The sequence below is a fragment of the Cicer arietinum genome, chromosome 5 (assembly GCF_000331145.2).
Source record: "Cicer arietinum cultivar CDC Frontier isolate Library 1 chromosome 5, Cicar.CDCFrontier_v2.0, whole genome shotgun sequence".
Classification (NCBI taxonomy): domain Eukaryota; kingdom Viridiplantae; phylum Streptophyta; class Magnoliopsida; order Fabales; family Fabaceae; genus Cicer; species Cicer arietinum.
Genome location: NC_021164.2, coordinates 55,626,597 through 55,639,037, shown reverse-complemented (window position 1 = coordinate 55,639,037; position 12,441 = coordinate 55,626,597). Strand labels below are relative to the sequence as shown.

The window sequence follows — 12,441 nt, the reverse complement described above, 5'->3', positions numbered from 1 at the left end:
TTTAAATCAATTTATATGTATCGTCTAAATTGTTGAAAGAATTTTTGCATGCAAGTTTAGAGGATTTCAATAATATTTTCTAAAAAAATTTAGAATTTTTTAACAAATGATGAATTAAATATGATTTTTAAGTTTTTGAAGTTTAAAAACTCCTATTTAACTCATCTTTTATTAAAAAAATTCTAAATTTTTGTAGGAGAATTCTTATAATTTTCTAAATATGCATAGAAAAATAATTCAAATATTTAAACGATACACATGAATTGACATAAAAGCAATGACTAAAATTATTGTCAAAAAACATTTAAGGGATCATTAATTGAAGAAAAAAATTGGAGTGACTTAAAACAAAATATGGTATATTAAATTTGTAGAGTGATAAACATGAATATGGGTGAGTTGCTTCGCTATGCAGAAAGCACAAATATAATAATAATAATAATAATAATAATAATAATAATAATAATAATAATAATAATAATATAACTAATATTTTCTATGTTCAATTTTAATTTTTGTAGTTTAAAAAAATAAAAATTTATTTGTCATTTTTAAAGTTCAAAATAGTATTACATTTGTCTTTATATACGATTTTATTGATTAAATCACGTAAATTAAGAAAAATTGATTGTTATTAAATTGATTGACAATTTGAATTGTTTTGCAAGTTTTAGTTTATTCAAGAAGAAAGAAAATTAGTGTTAGTGCAAAAATGATTTCATTTGATTAATATTTTAATGATAACAAAAATAATATGAACAATTATCTCCTATTTATATTTGCTAGTATGCATCATAAGTTAGAAGATAAGATTTATATTAATGACTATCTATTTTAAGGTAATATACTCTATGAGTAAGTTAGATTAATAATCTGAGTTTTAATTAACACGAAGAATATTACTACATAATGAACGAGTAATTATGTTTATTAATAAAACAATTTTAAGAGACATTGCAATGAACGTTTGATTCTACATATTCAAGTTAAATCCAATGATATATTAGTCAATGAATGATTATCTGATCACAAAAGAAAAGAGTCCAAATATTATTGTTGTCTCTAACACAAGTCAACTATGAATCAAGACTTTTGTTGATCATTTGATTTGAAGAACAAAAGTAATATCTAAATAAAGAAAAATCAACATTATGATAAAAGTCTATTCCTCTAAGAAAGAAAATGACTTTAGAAATTCTCTGAAGTATTGTTTCCTCCCATAAAACTATCATATGGAAAAGTCAATGTCTCTAGTTAACGAATCAACATTCATAAGTCAAATGTTTTGATAAATAACACATCTTTTTATTTAACAATTTAATTTAATTTTTATTTATACAATTCAAACTTCAATTTCATGTGTTTTTCATCGCCTTTAATTAGTTCATGTTTTTATTATAGTATTTATTATAGTTTGTAAAAAAAACATGTTAGATAACTAAGAATAGCTAACAAAATTAATGCAATTGAAGAAATGAAATGGATTTTATAAAAAGAGACAAAAAAAACTTTTTACAAAAAGATATATCTACTTATTTAAAGACATAGATAATATTTAGTAACGAATTCAGAAGTTTTAATTAGTAGGGATGTACTATTATTAATATTTTTATGAAAAATACATTAACGTGTAATCCATAAAACGAAACATTTTTATCTATTTCAAAAACTTAGAGATTACAAAATTATATCATTATATATCTGGAAATGGAAGACAACCTATTATATTTAGCTTATCAACATATTTATTTATGTATATTACAAACAATCACAATACAATTTATCTGTCACATCGTTGAATATTCAATTTTTTGTAAATAAAATTATTCCATACTTTTTAGTGAGAGCAACATTTATTTAAGTGGTAAAAAGTAAAATTGTTAAATGACTTATAGCAAATGGAATGATTTAGTGGGGTAGCTGCCCCCAATTGTCTTCTAGCGGATCCATCCATAGTAGAATTAATTATTATTTTGTAAAAATTATTAATAACTATTTATTATTATAAAGATAAAAATAAGTGGATTGAGATGATAAATAGTTATCAGTAATATAGGTGAATAGATAAATTAGTCCTTTAAATTGTAAAACATCAATTATATTATTGAAATCATAAATAGTAATCAAAACATCACAAATTTAAACTTTGAGATGTTGATTGAGTATTTGAATATTTCACTTTAATCTCATATAATTGTCATTACAATTACTCACAAATTTATTTTTGAGATGCAAAGTTTTATCGATAAATTTGTCTCAAAAAATGATGTTGATATGAAATCAACTTGAGTAAATCAGATATTTAAATTTGAGTAAACCAAATATTCAATTACACTGTCCCATCAAAATATCTAATTAAAAAAGTTTATAGAGTGACTATTTTGATAAATAATTTACAATTTCAATTATTTATTTGCCAATTCACATATTTCAAAAACTAATTTGATCTACGGTTACAACTTAATTTTATAGATCAAATTATTTATTCACTCAAATAATAGAGTACTATAAAAATAAGAAATAATTTTATCAAAACATGCAAAAAAATAATAGTTTTATTAGTAAGGGTAAATCAACTTAAAACAACAATTAAAAACAAATAAATGCAAGAAAAAATGCAAAAAAAAAAAATGACAAGAACAAATGCAGTAATACGATCGGTTAATTTTTTTTATAATAAAAATTGAGAATAAGAAAATGGTGATGAATTCAAAATTGAGAGAATCTAAACGCTTCACTATGCATTATGCTCAAACTTGAAGCATATACATGCGCAGTTAGCAACTTGAAAAATAACTGACATTAGTCCCAAAAAAATGTGGAAATGTGCACTAGGAATTTGTCTGAGCATATGCTATTCCTATTGTCACGCATGTGAAAAGTGGTATAGATATGGTCAAAATATCCTTTATTACAAAGAAGAAACGAAAAGTTTATGAGTGAGGATTTGCATCTCTAATCAAATGCACGTAATAGTTCAATTATTACTGCTTTGCATTTAAAAAATATATATATATATATATGATGTGATAAACTTATATAGATTCTCCTTCTAAGGTCCTCTGTCCTATTATCAATGCCACATTGGATTATTTTACACAAATTAAAGGGTAGTCATAAACGATAATAAAACAATTTTACTAAATTATCTTATTTACAAAATAGATGTAGTATCTAGGATGATAAGTGAGGTTGGTGGACCTAAAGTAAGGGCTTGTTTGGCTGGGCGAACTTAGAGACAAATAGCACATATTCTAGAATCCTATTCACTTTACAAGTTTAATCATGGTCATGCAGAATAATTGGTAAATGACCATCAAAATTTGTATATATTTTAATCTAAAGATAAATAATTAGAAGGTTGCCATAATACCCTTGCATGAGCAATATGTGGTCTATATTTTCTTATTCAAAAGAGATCTTTACTATTTAAGTAAATCATACTTTGAAATTTTAAAATTATACATAAGCTTAAAAAGTTATGTAACTGTTTTAACAAATTATAGTATTTAGTATACAAGTGATTTTTAACAATTGTCATTATATCTAGGATTTAATTATCAAAATATGCTTGATTAATCTTTCTAATAAGACTTTGTCAAAACAAATAAACTTTCTAATAAGACAATACTCTTCACATACTACATTCTTTAAATATAAAAATTTCTTGTGATTTTTTTGTCTCTTTTCAATTTTTCAAATGTATTAATTATATCTTTATACTACCTTCTTTATATTTTTCAATTTTTGTCTCTTTGTCTCTAATTATGTTAAAATCTTTTTCTATGATTTGTGATAAATACTACACTATAAAATCATAAACTATTTTTTAAAAAAATTAATAAAAATAATTTAAACTATCAACAAATTTAATAATACAATTAACTTTCTCAATTATTGTAATCAATGAAATTTTAGATATAAATACGAAGAAAGTAATAAATAGTAAGTAGATATGAATCACACTATGAAACATTTTTTTAAATTATGTTTAATGGGTAGGATCTGTACCTATAGTATCACAAAGACAGTGATGCTTTCTTTGAACTTACAAAAGTGTAATTAAACTGTACAAAAAACAGTTTTGCAACCGTACATGACCAAAGTCTTTGTTAAGAATATATTACCCATCTAATCCCACATGAATCACACATTTGTACCATATGCTTATATTTTATATAATACATTAAGTAATTAAAATAATCCAAATGAATCTTACTTTGTACCATATTTATTAGCGCATCTTAATCTTATCTTCAAAGAACATTACCAATGTGCTGCTAGATTATGGATCTTTCAATTCTAACTATATAGTAGTACTATTTTCCTTCATAAAATACAATTCAAGTAACACTTACAATATTCTCGACACACACATGCATTGCTATCATAAGTATCTTTTTCCCGAATCTAGATTGTATGCCGTCAAAATCGTATACAGTTAGGCGATTATCAGATCGTTCAAATTTTAAATTGATTTTATTATTATTATTATTATTATTATTATTATTATTATTATTATTATTATTATTATTATTATTATTATTAAATGTAAAAAATATGAATTTGAAATCTAAATGATTCAATCTTAATCGTACGATATAAAATCTCTTGACTATATGACAGCATACAGTTTTGACTACATGCAATTTGGACCTTTTTTTTTCCTTAAAGTTAACAGTTAACATTTTATTCTAAGCTTCAAATTCAATATTCTTAACTACCTTCAAAATCAGAAATTCAGAACATATATTATCTCAGCAGCTTTCACCTTTCATAACTTTAAGGTTGTTAAAAGAAATAAAAAAAAAAGTCTATAGTACTTTCCAACAAGTTCATATACCAAGAAGGCAATAACTAACTGACTAATATTCTAATGCAAGATATTCACATAGAACTTGGTAAAAAGCACAAACACTGTACTACTACAACAACTAGTTTATAAACTAAACAAAAGATATACTTGCTCTAGTCATAATAAATAATTCATCAATACAACCAATCACCACCACATCATGCATGTGAATAGTGTTGTTGAGAAGATTGCATTTGGAAAACCATGTTTTGTGTTTGAGGTACTAAGTATGAATTCTCATGAAGAGGATTTCTATGCATATTTTGACCCTGCATTTTAAACTCGTAAGAGTTATTAACTCCATTATAAGGAGACATGAAAACTTGTTCATGTGCATGATTATTGAATCCTGTCATAGCTGGCTGATTATTATTATTATTATTCCAATGAAAATGCACCTCAGATATTGTGTTAGCATTTGAATACTTGTTCATATTCATTGAATGATGATGTGGTGAAGTGGATCTCTTGATTTCTTCTGAAGAAATTGTTGTTCTAGTAGTTTCTGTGAGATTAACTGTTGTTATGTCATGTATACTAGCTCTTCTCTTGTCTTTGCCACCTGAGAGTTGTCTTATGAAATATTTCTGAGCATGACTAGCTACTTGTGTTGGTGTCCTAGTTATCACAAAATTCCTTGAAATGTTTCTCCAATCACCTTTTCCATACTTTTTCAGACCCAAAAGAAACAGCCTGTCAAAGAATTTTCATAATAATAAACAAAAGTTTAATTAGTCCCTCCAACAACTTCAATAAAATATCATATACACTTATTTATTTCACAATTTTGACTTAAACTATAATAACAACTACCTCATCAAAAGCTAAAAAAGACCTTAACACCTATCTAACTCTCAATAACTAGATAGAATATGATTTCTTCTAATCCTAGTCTCATACATAAACTTTAAACTTTATTTTTCCTTAACCCTTCGATTTCCAAAGAAAATGCTTTCATAATACAGATATAAGTGAAATCTGACCAAAAATAGTTCTAGTTATTTTTTTAACTGATTAACATTTCAAATAACCAAACATTAAAATCTCTTGATATATTGTTTTACACACACTTGGAATTAATTAAAAACAAATAATAAGTGATTAATTAGCTTACTTGTGTTCTTCTTCAGTCCATGGAACACCTTTCTTCCTTTCTTGATCAGGAGATCTACCTGAAGAACCTCTCTTTGAAGTGATTCCTCTAAAACCATCATAACCAGAACTATTCACCCAATCTAAAGTGAAAGGTGAATTGGTTGTAGTAGTGTAACCAGGAATTGGAATCAAACCAGCTTCTATGTTACAAACATCAACTTCCAATTCCTTGTACTGATTCAACACATCAACAACAGTTTTTCCAGGTATCATTTCAGCCACTTTGTGCCATCGATCCGGCGTGTCCTTATCGTAAACTGCAAGAGCATTTTCAAACAATTTGTTCTCTGCTTGTGTCCATTTTGTGCTGTTCCTGCTATAACTATCATCTTCCAAAAACCAATTTGTAGTGTTGTTGTTGGAATTTTGAACAAATGGTGCATGATGATTAAGATTAAGATTAGGATTAAGATTATGATTAGGATTAGGAGAAAGAATTTCCATTTCCCACTTCATCACAGAACCCAAATAGCTAGGAAAAATGAACTATAAGAGCATGTATAAGAAAAGTTTTGAAGATTTGAGATGAAAATCAAAACTTTATTATGAGGAAACAGAGTTTGAAGCAGAGGTGGAGAATTTACCACAACAATATCAAAGATAATAAATCAATAAGCATTTTTCTCAAAGGAATCAGAATACCTTCTTTTATTTTTTATGTGTATGAAAAAAAGGCACACCCTTGAAGGAATCTAGAATAGACCAACTTTATTATAAAATTCAAAAATTAAAAATCTAAGAGAATACATCAAATTGATATTGAAGACTATTACCTGATTGGTCCAAAGAGATATCATAACCCTAAAAAATCACTTGTGAGATCTAAACCCTCTTTAGATACTAACTGAAACTGAGACACAACAAAAGGGAAAATAAATATAAAAATAAAATCACACAGAATTAATTATTCTTCTTGTTGAAGGTAAAAATGAAAACTTTCTTTCTGTAGCTTCAACTTAAGCTTAACCCAATTGGGAAAAACAAATTGAAACTAAAGAAAAAAAACAAAAGGGTAGAAGCTTAAGACATTGAATGTGAAAACCCAATAAGGAAAGAGCAGAAAGACTCAGAATTTATGAGTTGTGACTGAAGAAGGAGAAAGAAAAATAAAAAAAAAGAGCTTTTTTTTTTGTGTTATTCCTTTTTTCCTTAATGTTTGGCAACAAAGAAAAGGGAAAGAAAAATTGGGACAGAAACAAGACACAAAAAAGGAAAATGAGTCCTTTAATTGGAAAAGATTGGAAAATAAATGGAAGGTGAAAAAGAAAGTGTCATAGCTTAATGAACTTGAAAACAAAATTGTCTATTTTAATTTTATTTTATGAATTTTATGAAAGAGGAAGCACCAACAAGGGTAGAAGAGAACAACAATAACAAAAACAAAAACAAAGAAAAAAAGAAGTGAATGAAGGTGGTGAGCTGTTATTGGGTTCTATGTGTTTGTGGATCCTGCAACTATATAAAAAAAGTTGCCTCTTATTTTTTTAATAGAAAAGTATAAACCCCTGCTTCTGTGCACTTTTTTATTATAAAAATAATAATGGTAATTATTATTATATAGAGATTGATGATATTTTTTTAATTTGTTATTACATCATATACTTGCACACTTTAATTACTTTATTCATTTGTTTTCAATGTTTTGATTGAGGGGGATTGGATTGGCAGCTCATTTTGAATGATGGAAACTCAGCTGTGTTGAGCTGGTCAATGGATCTCACTCTATGATTTAGATATTCATAATTCTTTCAATAGGTTGGTACACACATGGTCAAATTTATATTACTTTCATTAACTACAATTTTACTTTTTTGCAGAGTTGAAATTAATTTGAAGATCTAAAATTAACTTTAGTATATTTGAGTGATATTAAATTTAAAGGTGTAAAATTAATTTTAATATATAAAATTAATTTTATTATTAAAAGTAATTTAAAATCTAAATTTACAATTTTTAAGTTTAAACATGTTGATTATATTAAAATTTATTATTTATATTCAAATATAAATTATTTTTAATTAAAATTAATTTTATAAAGTTAATTTATTCAAAATTAATTTTTATTGCATTATAAAATTAAATACACTAAATAAATTTGGTGTTAAATTTTAATTAAATTGATGATTCTTTCTAAACTTAGATAAAAGTGCGGTAATTCTAATATAAATTTTTTTGGTACGATATAAACTCTTAGTATAAGAAATATATCTGTAAGTTTGACTTAAGAAATTCTCAAAAAATAACTTTATGGTAGTTTTTTTTCTTCATCTTTTTGGATTGATTAATTTAAAAATATATTTTTAAAGTTTTTGAAACATAAAAGTAGAAAGAAAAAAAGTCATCTAATTTTAATTAATAAGAGAAAAAAAAAATTATACTAACTCGGTGTCGCGGAAAAGGAATTGATGCTTGCATAATCTTTTGAAATTCATTACCAAATTGATGTACCATCATTGAAAACCTTAATGTGTAATCCATTCAATAAGCAACAATCTATAAAAAAGAAAATTACACAAAAGAAAAAAATCTGACTTCAATAAATATTTTATGGATAATCATACAAGTTTTAAGGGCTTAAGTAAACTGGATTAGACATGTTATCCATATACAATAGTGACCTTTTCTTTAATTTAGTTGTCTATAAACTCTTCAGGCTTTATGTTTATAAAACAACACCGACTTTCATATATTTATTTGAATAATTTTTATTCAACAGTACACTATACCAAAAAAGGAAAATTCATGTAAGGCAGTCAACTTGAAGGACATTTTAGGGCACAATGTAATGTCCAATATGGATATATAGTCTATATCTTTTCAGGAAGGTTGAATTATTCTACTGAATTTTTTATTAAAAAAATAAAAGTCCAATAGTTTCTCAAGGCTTATTTCCTTCTTGTTTTTATTATTTCATTTTCTATTTTTAATTTAAATTATTAAATTTTATGTTTTTATATTTTCAAAGATTTATACAAAATTGTGTCAAAAATTATTTATACAAATTACAATGAAAATAATAAAAAAAACATGTAATTTCCACTGTTTCATTGGTAAATATTCAATCAAAAAATAATATTATATTTGTAATTAAAAAAATAAAAAATAAATAAGTAAAAAGATAACTGAAAATAATATTATATCGGTGTCATTATTAAGTGTCTCAACAACGAAATAAATTTTATTTACTAAGATATTCATATTAATTGCAGTTTAGTGAAGTAGTTAGATAATTTGACGTACAATTATTAAAGGTAGGGTCTTGCTAGAATAATAACATGTACATATGTTAAGGGAATTTTTATCTTGAAAACAATAATTTATAAATTTTTTAGAAGTTAAATGCATCGTTTCAAAGATAAAATTACTATTTTTAAGGCAAATGTTAACATGTGTCATAAAAAACTATTTGTGAAAACAAATTAATTAGTAGTTCATTGGTAATATAAAGAGACGAGTAATTTAAGAGAGAAAATTATTGTAAAGAAAATTTATGATCTATTTGATTTGTAAAAGAGTAAGTCAACAATACATGACATGACAAACATTTTGTATTATATGATATTTGATGAACAATAGACAATACAAACTAAGTAGTGTAAAATTTACTACAATATATTTTATGATATGTATAAATTTTTATGACGATAAATATTAATATAGGAGAGAGGGAGAGAGACTGAGAAATAGAAAACTACTAGATAAGAGAGAGATAAAATAGAGTAAAAGTGAAAGATATAATTAGAGTTGTGCAAAAAATCCGATTATGTGCCCCAAATCTAAAATCGGATTCAAATCAATTTTAAATATCCAATTAAAATCATATGGTTATAATCCGGTTGGATACCCACTTATGTTTTATATTTGGATTTGGTTTTTATCCATTCAACTCCCAAAAATCGTAAATCTCAAAAACTCTAAAACAATTTTGATTTTGTTAATTTTGAGATCTTTTTTAAAATTTTTCAAAATTATTTTTTCGAAAAAATATCCGAAAAAAAATTAAAAAACTTTTTTTTTTCTCAGAATTTTTAAATCGAATTTTTTCTCAAAATTTTTGTTGAGAAAAGTTTTAAAAAAAATTATCGAAAAAATCTATTTTTTTTTCTCGAATTAAAAAAATTGTAAATTATTTCTTATCGAAAAAATATAACCCGATTTTAAAATTGAATTTTTGAAACCAGTTATTTAACCATAACCAATTTTATAATTGGTTTTAAATCAAATAATAGATTTAATTATAAATCTAAATCCATATATTAATTTTAAAATAGATATGGTTTGGCTTTTTAAAAAAACCAACCATACACAACCCTAGATATAATAAAGATAAATAAATAGTTAAAAGAAAAGATGGGAATATATAAGAGAGAGAAAGCAGGAGATAGATAAGAGAGCAAGGGAGAGAAAAGATAGGGGATAGAGAGAGAATAGATGAAAGTGAGAAAATATTTTTTTAATAAAAAATATTTGAGCTAGATACAAGAATTACAACTTTTGCCCATTACTTTGTCCCCTAGTTTTTTAATTTCATAATCAATTTTTACATCAAACATGGTACAAGAAGATTTTTTAAGCCAAAAATTTATTAAAAAGAAAAGAAAAACAACTAGGGTGACACAAACCTAATCCAAGAAAGGAAAAAAAAAAAGTGTTAAAAAGATTCCTCAAATAATGCAGGTTTTTGTCCCTTCCACAAAAATTATATATTATAGCATCATTTTGCATATTATTTTGTATTGTCTTAGAAATCACCTAAGTAAAATGGTTGACAATAAAGTTATTATACAAACTAATATTTGTTGTCTTAAACCTACAATATTTTCAAATCGTGAACAATTATGAGATGTAAATTATCAACCGTAAAAATAATATATCATATTCGACACCATAACTTTTGAGTTGACTTCCAAATCATAAAATATTTTATAGTTTTAAATTTTGTTCTTTTCAAATACTGCATCACTACAATAATCAACAATATACATATTTAAATATTAATAATTATTTTATAAATGATTTGTGTTAATTGAATTACATAAACTAAAACCAAATATTTCATGAGTTACATTTTTAAGATCTTTGGTACACTGAACCTCAAATACGTTTTCTCAATTTTCTAATTCTCTAAAGTTAAATGAGTTCAATTTGAAAGTTTCTACAATTTTTATCAATTATTTTTTAATAAAAAAATAAATTTTAAAAAATAACAGTATCACTTAAATCAACATCGATGATATAATCAATAAAAAGAAGAATTAATAACATTATAAATAATATTACTCTAATTATATCTATTTGTACGTTCAATGTCAGTAGTACTAAAGGTTAAAGTAGTTATTTAATTGTCTTGTTACTCATTTGTTCTCCAAAATGAAATGCAATTTTAATATTATACTATAGGGAAGCTTTTATTGTTTAATGTGTCATAATTTACAATAAGGGGTGCCGCCAAAGTAACGGTTCAGATTGACAAGAAAATATCACCCCGCAAGTTGATGCAGTGGGTCCAAAGTACGGTTGTAGTAGCATTAGCATTTACTACTTACACACACACACACACTCACTCCTCAACCCAACCCCTCTCTCTCATTGGTAAGCCTCCCAAATTATTGTGCTTGTGTGTTTACGATCTCTAGGACGTGGGTCCTTCAAGGATCAACAACCAACAGATTGCAACACGTGCTACGTTTTTATTAGGCAGATTACTTAGTACTATTTCAAGGACTACCTTGTTTTAATTCTAAGCCCATCTATAATGGTGATGTGTCATCTATTTAACATAAATTAAATATAAAGTCTAAGTGTGAAGAAAAATTTCTCTTTGAAAAACTCTTTCTCTTTGGTTTTTTGTGGAAAATAAATTATATTAAAATAAATAAATGATAAAATATAATAATATAAATTTATTAATGTGTTAGTTTTTTTAATCAAAATACAAGTTAATTCTTTAAATTATAAACGTCAGTCAATTTATTTTTTGAATTTTATAAATTGATAGATACATTTATGAAATTATAAAATATCAATTAAAATAGTTTATATTTAAATTTTTATTATTAAAATTATAATGCGGCATGTTAATTGGATATGTGACTCATTTACGTTGATGTCAAATCAATATTATCATAACATGAACTAAATTTCTTATGAAATTTAAAAATTACATGAATTAATTGGTCAATAATTAGTCTATTCATAATTATAATTACTCATAAATTTATTTTTGAGATGACAAAAATTTATCTTTAGAAATATGACATTGATGCGATATCAACGATGATAAACTACAGTTATAGAACTACATCAAAATATTTAACAACAAAAATTTACTTAATGACTATTTTGATTGATATTTTACAATTTCAAATATGTATTTGAGAATTTACAAAATTTAGAAATTAGTTTGACTGAAATTTATAATTTCAATGATC

At 24.7% G+C, this 12,441-nt stretch overlaps 1 protein-coding gene across 1 annotated transcript; it reads right to left on the bottom strand.

Annotated features, from left to right (window-relative positions):
• Window positions 1–4,732: 4,732 nt before the first annotated feature.
• On the bottom strand, window positions 4,733–7,466 carry LOC101514273 (transcription factor DIVARICATA-like). The gene is made up of 2 exons (XM_004500173.4): window positions 5,970–7,466; window positions 4,733–5,548 (listed from the first exon to the last, which is right to left on the bottom strand). Exons 1-2 carry the CDS (start codon window positions 6,464–6,466, stop codon window positions 5,014–5,016), a joined length of 1,032 nt encoding a protein of 343 aa, XP_004500230.1. The 5' UTR covers window positions 6,467–7,466; the 3' UTR covers window positions 4,733–5,013.
• Between the last annotated feature and the right edge of the window lie 4,975 nt (window positions 7,467–12,441).